The 18,709-nt window shown below is 37.7% G+C and overlaps 1 protein-coding gene across 1 annotated transcript in view; it reads left to right on the forward strand.

The window, feature by feature from the left end:
* Positions 1 to 379: 379 nt before the first annotated feature.
* VPS53 (VPS53 subunit of GARP complex) overlaps positions 380 to 18,709 on the forward strand; it is an 833,787-nt gene continuing 815,457 nt past the window's right edge. Inside the window, exons 1-2 of the mRNA XM_053707376.1 lie at positions 380 to 518; positions 18,441 to 18,521. Coding sequence (XP_053563351.1) covers positions 435 to 518; positions 18,441 to 18,521 — 165 coding nt within the window. The 5' untranslated portion in view covers positions 380 to 434. The remainder of the gene's footprint in view (positions 519 to 18,440; positions 18,522 to 18,709) is intronic.

Raw genomic sequence — 18,709 nt, forward strand, 5'->3', positions numbered from 1 at the left:
GTGGTCTTTAATTCGAAAACTGCACCAGTTAATTAAGGGGTTAAAATATTTTTATTTCGTTATTTTTATATGTAACACATACAAATGACAAATATCACAATGGACCACCAAAACCCTAGCTGGCTATAGACGCTTCTACCTGGCAATACTTTACCTTGCTATTTGTGGTCATGTGACAACGTAGTAACTTACTTGATAAGTACAATATATAATAAAATAGCCTTGATTTAAACTATAGTATTTAGATGTTTCTGAATTAAAAACTGTTTTTGTTGTTATTAACAAATACGTTTTTTTCCCTATTTAAAGATGGTGGCGTCATCTCAATCACCGTTTCTACGGAAACCATCTACTGCAAGGCTCTCCCATGATCCAACGCGGTCCAGGAAGCTGTCTCAGTGTCCAAGCTTTAGCAAAAGCAGCTGGTTAGGAGAATGGATGAGGAAGAGTTGGAGGCTGTGGAGGAGCTTGAGGCGGTGTTACACCTGTCCCCGGAGGTGCAGCAAGCCATAGAACAGGTGCGGGCAATATACGGACTAAGGTCTCATCTTGGGATAACTCTCAGCTTAGCGTGTGTACACTGTCAAACAGCAGTGCACTGTCATCAGCTACACGTCTACAGTAGAAGCTTGAAATAGGCTGAGCGTTTGTAAAGCTGATTAACATTCTTCATTTTAATTAATTTTTACCACTTCCTTAACAGCACTGCATAAAAACAGTTTCATGTATTTAGAGTGAGACTGCTAGAGCTGTTCATAGAGTACGTATACACAGATGCTTAGCACAATATCAGCAGCTCAGATCCACCTTCATTCACTTCAAAGCTAATTGTTCTCATTCATTACTGACCAAAGGCTCCAACTCACTGCTGTGTGGTTTAAAGTGATTGTAAAAAATGTAAATCCCGGTATCTAAAAATATTCTTTTGTAAAATACTTACCTTTGTTTTTTTTTTAGAAAACAAACCGGCCATCCTCCCCCTGCAGCTCCTGCTGCATTTAGCATATTGATGATGAATCTGGCTTCCTCCAATTGTTGCGTTGCCATTTGAGCTGGACGCCAAAGGGGGCACACAACGATTGGAGGAAGCCAGATTAGTCATCAATCTGTTAACTACAGCAGGAGATGCGGGAGGATCGCAGGTCTGCGTTCCATAAAGAAATGGTATTTCAATAAAGAAGTGTCATTGTAAAGATTAATGAATTAAAGTGCCAATGTTTTTAAGAGTATTTTTAGATACTGGCTTTAATTTGTTAAACTTTTCAATCACTTTAAAATTATGATTTCATAAGTCGTCTCAAATAACTGGTGAGATGTTCTTATGGTAACACTTTAGAAGTAAAAGATCAAGGTAACTTAAAAAGTCCTATCCGGTAATTATTATGGTGTTAAATAGACATTATAGTGGAAAAAGTAAATGCGTTAATTTATTAGAGCATGCCATTTTAGCACTGGCAACCCTGCAAATGGTTTAAACATGTAGTTAAAGTGTACCATTTGGGTGCCACAGAGCACTGCTGGCCAACCATAAAGCAGCGATAGTCGCATAGCTGAGTTGTGGGACTACCTCTGTCACTGGCCATATTTACTCAGGACGAGCAGTGCGCTGTGACTTTAACTGTGTTGTAACCCCTTTTGATGGGTTAAACACATAGCATTGCAGGGTCGCTAGTAATAAAATTACATGATCTGATTAATTAGATCATGCATTTTCCCACTATAATGGCCCTTTAAAGCACATTTAGCCACCAATCGGCAAGCACTACCCAGGTGCTGAACCAAAAATGGTCCAGCTCCGAAGCTTATATTCCTGCTTTTTCAAATAAAGATAGCAAGAGAATGAAGAAAAATGAATTGGAGTAAATTAGAAAGTTGCTTAAAGGGACAGTCTAGGCCAAAATAAACTTTTATGATTCATATAGAGCATGTCATTTTTAAACAATTTTCCAATTTACTTATCACCAATTTTGCTTTGTTCTTTTGGTATTCTTAGTTGAAAGTTTAACCTAGGAGGTTCATATGCTAATTTCTTAGACCTTGAAGCCCACCTCTTTCAGATTGCATTTTAACAGTTTTTCACCACTAGAGGGTGTTAGTTCACATATTTCATATAGATAACACTGTGCTTGTGTACGAGAAATTATCTGGGAGCAGACACTGATTGGCTAGACTGCAAGTCTGTCAAAAGAACTGAAAAAAGGGTCAGTTTGCAGAGGCTTAGATACAAGATAATCACAGAGGTTAAAAGAATATTATTATAACTGTGTTGGTTATGCAAAACTGGGAAATGGGTAATAAAGGGATTATCTATCTTTTAAAACAATAAAAATTCTGGTGTAGACTGTCCCTCTAAAATTGCATGCTCTATCTGAATCATGAAAGGAAAAAATTGGCTTGTGTCCCTTGATACTACTACTACTATACTAATAATTCTAAAAAAATGTTTTTAACTAAAATAATAACATTATGGTTTTCACTTTTGTATTGCTTGCCCCTCCGTCCTCACACTCAGGTCCTTGTGCAGATCTATTCCACTCCAACCAATCTTCTATTCAGAAAACTTCTTGAATCTTAGTAAGGGGTTGATTCTGTGTTCAGAGAATTGAAGGCAAACAATGCTATTGAAGGGTCATTCAAGTCAAAATGAAACTATCATGATTCAGATAGTTCATGCCGTTTTAAACAACTTTCCATTGTACTTCTGTTATCTAATTTGTTTTGTTTCTTGGTGTCCTTTGTTGAAAAACTTAACTAGATAGGCTCAGAAGCAGCAAAGCACTACTGGGAGCTAGTTGCTGCACATATATGCCTTTTGTCATTGACTCATCCAATGTGTTTAGCTAGCTTCCAGTAATGTATTGCTGCTTCTTCAACAAAGGATACCAAAAGAATGAAGAACATTTGATAATAGGAGTAAATCTGAAAGTTGTTTAAAATGTATATGTGCTCTATCTGAATCATAAAAGAACTTGGTATGTTTGTTTATTTTATAACATTTTTGCTGTGTAGCAGGGTCATGGTATTTCTGCAGACACAAATTAAAAATGAATCCTTATTTCAGGATGAATAACCTTTGCATTTTTTTTCACCTTTGCAATATAATGTGGGTTAAGTAATGCTGCGTTATTCTTTTTTAACTTTATAATGAATGCTCTGTGTATGTGGTGTGTGGAGATCTAGACCATCACATTAACTTAAAGGGACATGAAACACAAAATTTTCCTTTTGTAAGAAAAACAATTATAAAAAAAGTTTCCAATTTTACTTCTATTATCAAATTTGCTTTGTTCCTATGTTATTCTTTGTTGAAGAGATATCTAGATAGGTAGTGTGCACGTCTTGCTAATGTGTTTTATTGTTGCAAAACTGCAGCTGTATAGTACTGCAGACACGTGCACGCCCAGTCCTAATCTTACCTTCCTGATTTTCAACAAAGGATAACAATAAAACAAAGAATTTTATAATAGAAGTACAATGAAAGTTGTTTTAAATTGTATGTTCTATCTGAATCATTAAAGAGAAAAAAAATTGGGTTTCATGATCCTTTAACCCCTTAATGACCACAGCACTTTTCCATTTTCTGTCCGTTTGGGACCAAGGCTATTTTTACATTTCTGCGGTGTTTGTGTTTAGCTGTAATTTTCCTCTTACTCATTTAATGTACCCACACATATTATATACCGTTTTTCTCGCCATTAAATGGACTTTCTAAAGATACCATTATTTTCATCATATCTTATAATTTACTATAAATTTTTTTATAAAATATGAGGAAAAAATTGAAAAAAACACACTTTTTCTAACTATGACCACCAAAAAACACCCGTGCTAAATAGTTTCTATATTTTGTCCCAATGTTTACATGTTCTTTGCTTTTTTTGCAAGTTATAGGGCCATAAATACCAGTAGCACTTTGCTATTTCCAAACCATTATTTTTCAAAATTAGCGCTAGTTACATTAGAACACTGATATCTTTCAGGAATCTCTGAATATCCTTTGACATGTATATATTTTTTTTTAGTAGACATCCCAAAGTATTGATCTAGGCCCATTTTGGTATATTTCATGCCACCATTTCACCGCCAAATGCGATTAAATACAAAAAATCGTTCACTTTTTTACTAATTTTTTCTCAAACTTTTGGTTTCTCACTGAAATTATTTACAAACAGCAATGTGCAATTATGGCTTAAATAGTTGTAAATTCTTCTCTGGGATCCCCTTTGTTCAGAAATAGCAGACATATATGGCTTTCGTGTTGCTTTTTAGTAATTAGAAGGCTGCTAAATGCCACTGCGCACTACACGTGTATTATGCCCAGCAGTGAAGGGGTTAATTATGGAGCATGTAGGGAGATTTTAGGGATAATTTTAGCTGTAGTGTAGTAGACAACCCCAAGTATTGATCTAGGCCAATTTTGGTATATTTCATGCCACCATTTCACCGCCAAATGCGATCAAATTAAAAAAAAGTTACATTTTTCACAATTTTAGGTTTCTCACTGAAATCATTTACAAACAGCTTGTGCAATTATGGCACAAATGGTTGTAAATGCTTCTCTGGGATCCCCTTTGTTTAGAAATAGCAGACATATATGGCTTTGGCGTTGCTTTTTGGTAATTAGAAGGCCGCCAAATGCCGCTGCATTTCACACGTGTATTATGGCTAGAAGTGAAGGGGTTAATTATGTAGCTTGCAGGGTTAATTTTAGCTTTAGTGTAGAGCTCAGCCTCCCACCTGAAACATGAGACCCCCTGATCCCTCCCTAACAGCTCTCTTTCCTCCCCCACCACACAATTGTCCCCGCCATCTTAAGTACTGGCAGAAACTCTGCCAGTACTAAAATAAAAGCTATATTTGGCCTTTTTTGTGTTTTTTTTTATTTAGCATATTTACATATGCTGCTGTGTAGGATCCCCCCTTAGCCCCCAGCCTCACTGATCCCCCACCAAACAGCTCTCTAACCCTCCCCCTCTGCCTTAATGGGCGCCATCTTGGGTACTGGCAGCTGTCTGCCAGTACCCAGTTTAGTGAAAAAATGTGCCTTTTTTTTAAAAAAAAAAATGCCCTTTTCTGTAGTGTAGCTTCCCCCCCAAGATCAACCCCCCACCCCTTCCAGATCTCTTAGCTGTTTATTTACAGCTTCCAAAATGTTTAATTTTTTTACTTTTGAAAGTTTAGTTTTCTGTAGTGTAGCGGTGCCCCCCCGTGCACGCAGGCGCTCCCGCCCCTCCCGATCCCGCCCCCCTCCACTCGGCACATCGATGGCCTCCCACCCACCAACGATGCCGGCCACCGATGTCCGGTGCAGAGAGGGCCACAGAGTGGCTCTCTCTGCATCGGATGGCCAAGGGGGGTTATTGCAGGATGCCTCGATATCGAGGCATCACTGCAAAAACCGGAAAGCAGCTGGAAGCGAGCAGGATCGCTTCCAGCTGCTTTCCAGACCAAGGACGTACGCCACACGTCCTCGGTCATTAACTGTATTTTTTTTGAGGACGTGTGGCGTACGTCCTTGGTCGTTAAGGGGTTAAAGGGATATGAAACCCAACATTTTTTCATGATTCAGATGGAGCAGATGTGATTTTAAACGGTTTTCTAATTTACTTCTATTAATTTTTCTTCATTCTCTTGGTAAAGTTTTTATAAATGCAGGGATGTGTGCTTAGGAGCCTGCCCATTTCTGGAGCACTATTATGGCACCAGTTTTGCAAGAATATTCTCCATTTGCAAGAGCACTAGATGGCACCAGATGCTACCTAGGTATCTCTGGAACACAGAATATCAAGAGAAAAAAGAAAATGTAATAACAGAAGTAAAGTGGATTTTTTTTTTTAATTGTATGCTCTGTCTGAATCACAAAATATTATTTTTTGGCTTTATATCCCTTTAAGGACTTTTAAGCAGTTTAGCACTTTCTGAGATCTGCATGTTGGTGTCAGTGGCAGCCCTTAAAGAGACATAAAACTCAACATTTTTCTTTCATGATTCAGATTGAGAATACAATTTTAAACAACTTTCTAATATACTTCTATTATGTAATCTGTTACATTCTTTTGATATCATTTGTTGAAGGAGCAGCAATGCACTAATGGTTTCTAATTGAACACGTGGGTGAGCCAATAAAAATATATATATATATATATATATATATATATATATATATATATATAATATAGCGCCACCAATCAACAGCTAGAACCTAGGTTTTCTGCTGCCCCTGAGCTTGCCTAGATAAACCTTTTCAAAGGATAACAAGAGAATGAAGCAAATTAAATAGAAGTAAATTGGAAAGTTGTTTAAAATTGTATTCTCTATCTGAATCATGAAAGAAAATGTTTGTTTCATGTCTCTTTAACCCCTTAACGACTCATGTCGTACAGGGTACGTCTTGCACAAACTGATCGATGCATCCTGCAATAACACCCCTTGGCCATCTGATGCAGAGAGAGACACTCTTTGGCCCTCTCTGCACCGGACATCGATGGCCGGTATCGTTGGTGGGTGGGAGCTGACTTGGGAGGCGGGTGGGCAGCCTTCAATGTGCCCTATGACGTGGCGGGATAGCCTGGGGCGCGCACGGAGGAGCGTGCATGGGGCGGGCGCGTGCACGGGGTGGAAACGGCTACACTACAGAAATTTTTTTGAATAAAAGTGGGATAAAATTTAATAAAAAAAAAAAAAAAAAAAAAAAAAGCATTTAAGGGATCTGGGAGGCGGTGGAGGGTTGGTCTTTGGAGGGGGAAGCTACACCACAGAAAAAAAAAAAAAAATATATATTTTTTTTTAGTAAACTGGGTACTGACAGACAGCTGCCAGTACCCAAGATGGCTACCAATAAGGTAGAGGAGGAGGGTTAGAGAGCTGCTTGGGGGGGGATCAGGGAGGTTGGGGGGCTAAGGGGGGATCCTACACATCAGCATATGTAAAAAAAAAAAAAAATTAAAATACCTTTTATTTTAGTACTGGCAGACTTTCTGCCAGTACTTAAGATAGCGGGACAATTGTGGGGTGGGGGAGGGAAGAGAGCTGTTTGGGAGGGATCTGGGGGTGTGATGTGTCAGGTAGGAGGCTGATATCTACATTAAAGCTAAAATTAACCCTGCAAGCTCCCTACAAGCTACCTAATTAACCCCTTCACTGCTAGACATAATACAAGTGTGATGCACAGAGATATTTAGCGGCCTTCTAATTACCAAAAAGCAACGCCAAAGCCATATATGTCTGCTATTTCTGAACAAAGGGGATCCCAGAGAAGCATTTACAACCATTTGTGCCATAATTGCACAAGCTGTTTGTAAATAATTTCAGTGAGAAACCTAAAGTTTGTGAAAAAGTGAACCTTTTTTTTATTTTATTTTAACGCATTAGGCGGTGAAATGGTGGAATGAAATATACCAAAATGCGCCTAGATCAATACTTTGGGTTGTCTACTACTCTAAACTAAAGCTAAAATTAACCCTAAAAGCTCCCTACATGCTCCCTAATTAACCCCTTCACTGCTGGGCATAATACACGCGTGGTGCGCAGCTGCATTTAGCGGCCTTCTAATTACCAGGAAGCAATGCCAAAGCCATATGTCGGCTATTTCTGAACAAAGGGGATCCCAGAGAAGCTTCCATTTGTGCCATAGTTGCACAAGCTGTTTGTAAATAATTTCAGTGAGAAACCTAAATTTGGGAAAAATTGAATGTTTTTTTTTTTCATTTGATCGCATTTGGCTGTGAAATGGTGGCATGAAATATACCAAAATGGGCATAAATCAATACTTTGTGATGTCTGCTAAAAAAAAAATATATACATGTCAAGGGATATTCAGGGACTCCTGACAGATATCAGTGTTCTAATGTAACTAGTGCTAATTTTGAAAAAAAAGTGGTTTGGAAATAGCAAAGTGCTAGTTGTATTTATGGCCCTATAACTTGCAAAAAAAGGAAAGAACATGTAAACATTGGGTATTTCTAAACTCGAGACAAAATTTAGAAACTATTTAGCATGGGTGTTTTTTTGGTGGTTGTAGATGTGTAACAGATTTTGGGGGTCAGTTAGAAAAAGTGTGTTTTTTTTCCCCCCCCCCTCATATTTTATAAAATTTTTTTTATAGTAAATGATAAGATATGATGAAAATAATAGTATCTTTAGAAAGTCCGTTTAATGGCGAGAAAAACTGTATATAATGTGTGTGGGTACAGTAAATGGGTAATAGGAAAATTACAGCTAAACACAAACACAGCAGAAATGTAAAAATAGCCCTGGTCCTTAAAGGGACATTACATCTACATTTTTTTTTCTTTCATGATTCAGATAGAGTATACCATTTTAAACAACTTTCTAATTTACTTCTATTATCTAATTTGCTTCATTCTCTTGATATTCTTTCCTGAAAAGCATATCTAGATAGGCTCAGTATCTTCTGATTGGTGGTTGCACATAGATGCCTCATGTGATTGGCTCACCAATGTGCATTGCTATTTCTTTAACAAAGGATATCTAAATATTGCAGCAAATTATATAATAGAAGTAAATTGGAATGTTGTTTAAAATTGTATTCTCTATCTGAATCATTAACCCCTTAACGACCGAGGACGTGCAGCGTACGTCCTCAAAAAAAAAAAAAAAAAGGCAGTTAACGCCTGAGGACATACCCTGCACGTCCTCGGTGTGGAAAGCAGCTGGAAGCGATCCTGCTCGCTTCCAGCTGCTTTCCGGTTATTGCAGTGATGCCTCGATATGGAGGCATCCTGCAATAACTATAGATGGCCATCCGATGCAGAGAGAGCCACTCTGTGGCCCTCTCTGCACCGGACATCGATGGCCGGTATCGTTGGTGGGTGGGAGCCGACTTGGGAGGCGGGTGGGCGGCCATCGATGGACCGGGTAATGTAGAGGGGGGCGGGGCCGATGGGGGCGGGCGGGCGCGTGCACGGGGCGGGAGCGGGTGGGAACCGCTACACTACAGAAAAGACAGCACTAAAAGTGTCAGAAAAAAAGTGTATATTTAAAAAAAAAAATAACAATCAAAGTTATCTAGGAGGGGGTGGGGGTTTGTTCTTTGGTGGGGGGGGGGGGGAGCTACACTACAGAAAATGGGGAAAAAATAAAAAAGCAACTATTTTATTCTAAACTGGGTACTGGCAGACAGCTGCCAGTACCCAAAATGGCGCCCATTAAGGCAGAGGGGGAGGGTTAGAGAGCTGTTTGGTGGGGGATCAGTCAGGTTGGGGGCTAAGGGGGGCTCCTACACAGCAGCATATGTAAATATGCTTAAAAACCCCCCCAAAAAGCTTAAATATATATTTTATTTTAGTACTGGCAGAGTTGCTGCCAGTACTTAAGATGGCGGGGACAATTGTGGGGTGGGGGAGGGAAGAGAGCTGTTTGGGAGGGATCAGGGGGTCTGATATTTCAGGTGGGAGGCTGAGCTCTACACTAAAGCTAAAATTAACCCTGCAAGCTCCCTACAAGCTACCTAATTAACCCCTTCACTGCTAGCCATAATACACGTGTGATGCGCAGCGGCATTTAGCAGCCTTCTAAGTACCAAAAAGCAATGCCAAAGCCATATATGTCTGCTATTTCTGAACAAAGGGGATCCCAGAGAAGCATTTACAACAATTTGTGCCATAATTGCACAAGCTGTTTGTAAATGATTTCAGTGAGAAACCTAAAATTGTGAAAAATTTAATTTTTTTTTTTAATTTGATCGCAATTGGCGGTGAAATGGTGGCATGAAATATACCAAAATGGGCATAGATCATTACTTGGGGTTGTCTACTACACTACACTAAAGCTAAAATTACCCCAAAAAGCTCCCTACATGCTCCCTAATTAACCCCTTTACTGCTGGGCATAATACACGTGTGGTGCACAGTGGCATTTAGCAGCCTTCTAATTACCAAAAAGCAACGCCAAAGCCATATATGTCTGCTATTTCTGAACAAAGGGGATCCCAAATAAAAATTTACAATCATTTATGCCATAATTGCACAAGCTGTTTGTAAATAATTTCAGTTAGAAACCAAAAGTTTGTGAAAAAATTTGTGAAAAAGTGAACGATTTTTTGTATTTGATCGCATTTGGCGGTGAAATGGTGGCATGAAATATACCAAAATTGGCCTAGATCAATACTTTGGGTTGTCTTCTAAAAAAAATATATACATGTCAATGGATATTCAGAGATTCCTGAAAGATATTAGTGTCCCAATGTAACTAGCGCTAATCTTGAAAAAAAATGGTTTGTAAATAGCAAAGTGCTACTTGTATTTATTGCCCTATAACTTGCAAAAAAAGGAAAGAACATGTAAACATTGGGTATTTCTAAACTCAGGACAAAATTTAGAAACTATTTAGCATTGGTGTTTTTTGGTGGTTGTAGATGTGTAACAGATTTTGGGGGTCAAAGTTAGAAAAAGTGTGTTTTTTTCCATTTTTTTTTTTTATAGTAAATTATAAGATATGATGAAAATAATGGTATCTTTGGAAAGTCCATTTAATGGCGAGAAAAACGATATATAATATGTGTGGGTACAGTAAATGAGTAAGAGGAAAATTACAGCTAAACACAAAGACCACAAAAATGTAAAAATAGCTTTGGTCCCAAATGGACAGAAAATGGAAAAGTGCTGTGGTCATTAAAGGGTTAAAGAGAAAATTTGGGTTTAATGGCCCTTTAAGGGAAAGAAATTGAAAAATGGCCTTGTCCTTAAGGGGTTAAGGATATAACCCACAATTCTCTATGGTGCACTGCATTTTTATATGAGTAATTTTCGTACCACAGAAATAAGCACCAATCTCTGTGTTAAAAGATAACACAACTTTTAGTTTAATATCAATTTCTGTTTGGGTGGTCAGTAAAATCAGCCAGGTGGGGTGCTAATTAGGTATGAGCATAAATTCTTATTTAGCATTTGTTTCTATATGGCTGCAGACAGCAGCATTTGGTTATTTTCAGAGCTGGATTTACTACTGTAAAAGGGCAACTCTCAAATAGCGGTTATTATTGAAAATGTGTGCAAATTATTAAACGGTATTAATAAAATATGGACAATAAACTATACTCTTCAATCCTTAGTCATTTCATTGTCTTTAATTTGTACTTTTTATTGTTTTTAGTAAAATTCTTTTATTACGAAATAATTTGTATCATTAGACAAAAATATACAGGTATACTTCACTTTACAGCGCTTCACTATACAGCGCTTTGTGGAGCTGAAGTTCAACCGCCAAGGATTTTAAAACAGTGCTGTACTCATTGTGAGATTGTGAGAAAAGTGAGTGGCACCATTTTGTTATGCCCAGTTCACTCTAGTAAGAGGATTACAGTGCAATCTTTGTCTCAGTGTTGTATTCTGGCAAACTTTACTACAATAATTTCTATTTTACAGGTACAGTTTTTACTGAATACTAATTGAATACTGTGCTAGTGTTAAACTAAACTTAGCACTATTGCTCCCCTAATATATGTTAGTTCAAACATGTTTTCAAGCGAAAAGAAAGCTAAAACCACATTGTTTCACTTTAAAGGGACATTAAACCCCAAAAATTTCTTTCATGATTCAGACAGAGAATACAATTTTAAACAAAATTCTCATTTACTTCAATTATCTGATTTGCTTCATTCTTTAGATATCCGTTGCTGAAGGAATATCAATGCACATGGGTGAGCCAATCACACGAGGCATCTATGTGGAGCCACCAATCAGGAGCTACTGAGAATGAAGAAAAATAGCTAATAGAAGTAAATTAGAAAGTTGTTTAAAATTGCATGCTCTTTCTAAATCATGAAAGAAAAAAGAAATTTGGTTTTCATGTCCCTTTAAGGCAGTTTTAACTTTACAGCGGGCTTCGGTCCCTAACCCGCTGTATGAGTGAGGTATACCTGTATTGTTTTCTCTGGTTTTGAAAGTTGCTGAAGAAAGTAGACGTTTTCTGTTTTTGGGACAGTTTAATTGTGTAACTCACATAATGGTTGAAAATGTTCCTGTTCAAAAGGTTATCATTCTCCTTTAAAATTAGGTATATTCTCTATAAAGCTTTTCAAGTGGAATAGAGTTTACACCATATCATTTTTTTTTTATTTATAAATATTTTCTTAGATAAGATATGGGAATGCCTTTTAATACTGACTAGGGTAAAATGTAAAAAAAATAACCTTGGATTGCCACTCTTTAATCAAAACTTGCAAATTTAAAATAAGCAATATTAAAAAAATGTTGCTAATTAAAATATAAACCTATACAAATAAGAGTAATTTTTAGATAAATTAAAATATTTCAATTAGAATAAGATTAGTTCTCTTTAAATCATATTGGAGCCAAGCTCAGCTCCGCTTCAGTCCCTTGGGTAGGGTACAAATATCTGAAAAGTTCAAGCACAAAACAGGGGTGCCACATAGCATTATTCTGTAAAAATATTTATAAAATCGAATATGTAAAAACAACTCACACTTTTGGGTGCCACAAAGTAAATAGTGCTGGTCTTCAAAGCAACCAGCTAGCTGAATTCAGCTCAAACAGCAGCTCTTCGGTTTACACAGCGCACGCCAGGAAATATGGCATCAACCCTTTCACTGCTAAGCCTTTTTTCACCTCGGTGAGCTTTTTTGCTACCTAGATTTACACCCTATTGTAAGTCAAATTTCAGTGAGTGACCCATATAGATGTGCAATCAGAAGTGCCCTGGCAACGGGCAAGACGGACCAACCGGTCGCAAAACATTTCCTACTGGCCAAACACTCAGTATCGGAGCTTGAATGTATGATCATCGATCATGTCCCACCTCTGGCTAGGGGTGGGGATAGAGCAAAACTCTTGCTACAGAAGGAGAGCAGATGGATCTTTACTCTACAAACCCTAATTACCTAGAGGACTTAATACCAATATGGACATGCACTGCTTCCTCTGAAATGCTAGTCTACTTTGATATTGTGTAACATGCAGTAGGTTTCTTCAGCTAGAAAGCTGTATTAATGTATAGGTGTTAAAGATGCCACGGATGTCATGTAATTTACAATGTGTATATGGTTTACATATATGCTTAGATCTTGCTATATATATATTTTGTGTCCCTGTCATCTTGTAATAAGGAGTGATGCACGCTGCTACACCTATCTATAGACCTATCAATAGAAAATGTATATGTATATATGGTAGACATTGTTAATGCCGACCTGTCAAATATAGTTTGTGTTCTCCCATAGATAAGTGCTACTAACTCATACAGGATAACAATAGCCACTAGTCTCTCAAGTATCCGCTGGGAACAGTACAATAACTCTCAGTAATGTACATGTTAATTGACACTAAAGCGGTTATCTGGTCTAACACAATATATGGATATTAAGCTTCTAAAGCATAACAATGCTCGTCCAAACATGCCAGCGTAGAATAATGGTTCAGTATATATATATCTCACATAGACACCCAGCACTCACCAGCTAGCTCACAGCTAAGATAAAATCACAACTGGAAAGGTTAGTTACCGCATCTGGCCAAATGGGATAAGCTCAGGCACCACGTCGAGGTCCTTTCCACTTCCTGAGTCCCTAACACAGCCACACCATGTGAGCTTACAAAACCAAACAAACTGAGAACAAAGAAGGGGTGCACAGGTGTATGTAATCACCGAGAGAAATACAAAACACGGAAGGGAACTGCACTCCAAGACCGGACTAGGTACACATCCAGTGACTCAGCAACATCCCAGCCCTGGTTGCTAAATAGCACTCCAAAAAAGCTGTGATGTCACCAGAGCCACAGGCAGTTAACCCCAGTCCAGAATGGGTGCATGAAACAAGGGGGATTACTTTTTGTTTGTAATACAACACAGAGACACCCAGCACTCACCAGCTAGGTGTGTTGTATTACTTTTTGTTTGTAATATAATGTTTGTGTGTATGTGTGTGTGTGTGTGTGTAGAGATTAATAATGTTGACATTGACAAATGTAGCTGTTGTTCTCCCATAGATAAAGTGCTATAACAGGATAGCAATAGCCACTAGACACACAAACATCCATTGGGAACTGTATGATATACTCTAATAAGGTACATGTTAATTGACAATAAAGCTGTTATCTAGAGTAATACGTTGTGAGGATCTGAAGTGCAAGTACAGTACACAGTAGAATGATGACTACTTAATTTTCTTTCAGCTAGGGAAGCTTGATAGTATATTCCTATTGCCTTATCGTAGTGAATTTGTATATGACAGCCTTGTCTATGTATCTAACACGAGTAGTTACTAATTAATAGGCTATCTATGATGACATATGCGGCAGCGGTAAACGCTCGTTAGGTATTATTTTGGACAGATGTATATAATTAGTGATGTCTTTTGCACATTACTGTTTTCTGATGTTTGACACACTTGTGAGCAATGGGCAAGTAATTGGCTATTAGCAATCGGCTACACGATGAACGGATCTAACATATTCTTTCTGGTCAGAACACTTGATAATACATTATGTTTAAATTAGTATATAAACCGGAATATCTGTGCTGATGGTACCACAGATCACCTATAGGAGGCGCTATATAACAGTAATAAATGTTACCCAATTGTTAAACGTGCATCTTGTAACACCGTGTACATAATATAAAAAATTTAAAGTATAAAAAATATACAATATATATATATATGTATATACACACGTGGCACTAAGTTGTGACCAATGTGAGAGGTATATGGAGAGAGTCCCACAAATGTCCCAAAAAATCCGTATGAGAAACAGGCAGCTCTCGGTCTTCACTCCAAGAATGATGTGACTTCTAAGATGAATAACTGTAATAAAAACATAAACAGAGGCGCCACATGTGTAGGTCAATAAAAACCACAGAATCCAAGCTAGGCAAGATACAGGGTACTCACAAACGTGAAGGCACTCTCTTGTGCCTGTTAGAAGCGGGCTGGTATTCTAACAGCAAACCAGCTGGCTGTGCAAAGGAGTCCATGTCGTAGTATCCTGTAATGGTGAATCTCCGGAACGGCCACCCTTGCCTGGGTTGCTTCCTATGAATTGAAGAAGGGGAAAGAGGCTAAACAGCCATTGGGTTACTTGGAAGGAGATTGTAACACACACACCAGTCTTTGTAAATAGTAGAACTAGTGTTCATTATTGTACAAAATAAAAACACCAGCAATGTAACAAATTACAGCTGGGTGTGTTAAAATCAAATCTCCTATACTATACAGAGATTGAAATCGACGCGTTTCTCGGGGGTGACCCAGTTTCCTCAGGCTTGTATCATAAGAGAGTGCCTTCAGGTTTGTGAGTACCCTGTATCTTGCCTAGCTTGGATTCTGTGGTTTTTATTGACCTACACATGTGGCGCCTCTGTTTATGTTTTTATTACAGTTATTCATGTTTAAATTAGTAACTGTTGCGTTCGCCATTACCAGTGTTTCGGCTAATGTCTAGTCCGATTCTGTTGGGTATTTATCCAATTGAAGTTCTGATGCTAATTTGGTAATAATATATCAATCTAGTATTGGTTTGAAGGGTTATTATGTACTTAAAGGGACACTGTACCCAATTTTTTTCTTTTGTAATTCAAAAAGAGCGTGCAATTTTAAGCATCTTTTTAATTTACTCCTATTATCAATTTTTCTTCGTTCTCTTGCTATCATTATTTGAAAAAGAAGGCATCTAAGCTTTTTTTGGCTTCAGTACTCTGGACAGCACTTTTTTATTGGTGGATGAATTTATCCACCAATCAGCAAGGACAACCCAGGTTGTTCACCAAAAATGGGCCGGCATCTAAACTTACATTCTTGCATTTCAAATAAAGATACCAAGAGAATGAAGAAAATTTGATAATAGGAGTAAATTAGAAAGTTGCTTAAAATTTCATGCTCAATCTGAATCACGAAAGAAAAATTTTGGGTACAGTGTCCCTTTAACTATATTGTGCTTTTGCTTTTCTGATTTGACCCATGTGTGTTGCCGTAATGGGCTGTTGGCGCATGCGCGTTAGCGCTAACGGGACGCTGATCCGACACACCTGAGTTGAATTTGATGCACGGTGTGGGTTATATATAGGAGGGTAAGTTTGATGGTAATTGTATACGTTTTATATGTCTGAAAAAGGGGCTAAAGACCCCAAAACGTCACATTAAAGAAACTGTGGATCTTAATACCGGAGAGTGCCTGATTTCTTTGGATGTTACATAATCTTGTTCAAGAGCACCCTGGAAATTGCATAGCTATTTGGAGAGTGCTGGTCTGTATCTGATTTAAAAAAAAATTAATATATATATATATATATATATATATATATATATATTCTATCATTTTTTTCCATGTCATATGAGATAGCTGCGGCAAAAACTGTTTTTATTTATTTTATTTTTTTTCTTAGATTTTAGTAAATAATACTGAAAATGGCCAAGTGATCACCTTACTAAATTGTCGTCAAGGGTAGCCACATGTGAAATAGGGGCCCATACGGTCTTTTGGGGGTTATAATATAGATTTGAGGGACCCCATTGTTTTTTTTTTTTTTGCAAGGTGTTTACTGTTACCACAGTGACTACCTGTCTATACAGACAAAATTTATATATATATTTTTTTTGAGAGTGAGACTTGTCTACTAAAAAATAAACTTTATTAGGTGTCTCTAAACATACCAGATTTTTTTTTTTAAATGCCCATATCCCCATGTGTTTTCATTTTTTACTTTATATTTAAAAGATCTTTTGTGTAGTACTGCTCCAAGACCGCCATCGTGTGAAAGGAAAGAGCAGGGCATTCTTTTCAAATGAGGGGGTAGGTTTGTAGCTCCTATGGAAGCTGAGATTAAGGAGTTTGAAGACCCCCCCCCATCCAGCTCCCTTGCAGCTGCAGTGAGCTTCCTGGTTCTGCCCCCCAGCACTCCCATGAAGCCTGGGAGTGCCGCCCAATAGGCCACCAACAATCCCCGATCTGTAGTGAGGGGTATCACCAATCAAACACCATTTTTGTCTTATCATGCGTCTACAGGTAGCGATGTGCATGATGAGAAAGCCATGTCATGTGCATTTAAGGGGTTAAAAGTCAGTTTTATACCAGAGCAGCGTATTATAACACCTTATCTAAAGTCTGTAGCTCAAGTCCAAGCAAAGATTAGAACAAAGCAGGACCAACTATTGTAACCTGGTTAGTTGACCAATACACTCTACTGGAGTGAAAGCAATAGTTGGTCTTCATCTGCACTGTTAGAGGGGAGAAGAGACAGCAGGTATTTTACCCACACACTGCAAAACATAGTTAACATTGTGATAAAACACTGGGTCCCCAAGAAGCTGTGGGGGCTGGGAAGAATAAGAAATGCTGTGCTGGTCCACAAAACATAAGAGATGCACAACTGTGGATGAGGTGAAAAGTGGTGGATTATGGCAGTTTTGACTGCGGCAGTATGGCGGTACTATCTGGGCTTAGATCTCTAGAAACCAGGCAATTTTTTTAGGTGCTACAGGTGCCCTGGTGTGCCCTGCTCTAAGCCTGTATTTTGTTTTCAATAAAATGGCTTTTTAATGCTTAATTTACAGTGTTCTTCCCAGGACCTATTTAAAGGAGTAGAAAGGTCAAAATTTAAATGTGTATAAATGCATTGCAATGTGAAATAGTATTTGTGCAATATAATTCCCTTAGCAATGGTTCTAGTAAAAGTTATTGTTTTTCTGTGGCATATGCACATAGCCTGTGAGGGCCTGTGCACCAGTATTCAAGCTCAGAGAGCTGAAGATGGTGTGTGTTGCTTCTGGGAAGATATAATTTGCGCCATACAAGCCACCACTAACTATCTGAGCAGGTGTGGTGTTTAATAACTAGTGCATGGACCTTCACAGGATATGTGCGTATGCCACAGAAAAACAGTTATTACTTTTACTAAAAGCATTTTTGCTGAAGGAAGAATATTGCAATAATGCTTCTATTTAACATTGACATGCACATATGCACATTTCAATTTTGGACTTTCTATCCCTTTAATGGGCACACCACCCAGCTGATTTTACTGGCTACCTGGCTAAAATTTAAAGGGATATAAAATCAATTTTTTTTTTCTTTCATGATTCAGACAAAGCATACAATTTTAAACTGCTTTTCAATTTACTTCTATTAACAAGTATGCTTCATTTTCTTTGAATTCTTTGTTGAAGGAGCAGCAGTGCACTAATGTGAGCTAGCTAAGCACCTTATATAAGGACATCCTGCTGAAAACATTTTCTGTGGAGAACATCGATTTATATATAACGTATAGTTTTGATTTTTACATAACAATATATTATAGTGCTAACAATGTAAGTTATATATTATGTTTTATAATTATTAGTATTGGGTTCATTTCAATATAACAAATCTCTGTTTATCTGTACCAAGGTTATGTAGTTTTATTTTACAATGATTTAAACATACAGTACAGTCTTTTTATACTTTATGTAAACGTATCATTTTCTATTGTAGGTCTTCCCAAGTCAAGATCTTCTTGATCGTGCTGATTTCAATGCTGTGGAGTACATTAATAGTATATTTCCAACTGAGCAGGTAGGTAATTATGACTCATATGTTCAGCTTTATGTTATCTGGTGTATTTTGTTGCTTTTACAAGTTGCCCATTTCTACAAGTTTTCTTTTTGAAGGGACATTTTAGCAGTAGTGACCCTGCAACTCTGTGTTTAACCCTGCAAAGGTTTTACTGTTATTTTTTGTGTGCGCTATACTTTGATGGAACT

This window comes from Bombina bombina, chromosome 3, assembly GCF_027579735.1.
Source record: "Bombina bombina isolate aBomBom1 chromosome 3, aBomBom1.pri, whole genome shotgun sequence".
Taxonomy (NCBI): domain Eukaryota; kingdom Metazoa; phylum Chordata; class Amphibia; order Anura; family Bombinatoridae; genus Bombina; species Bombina bombina.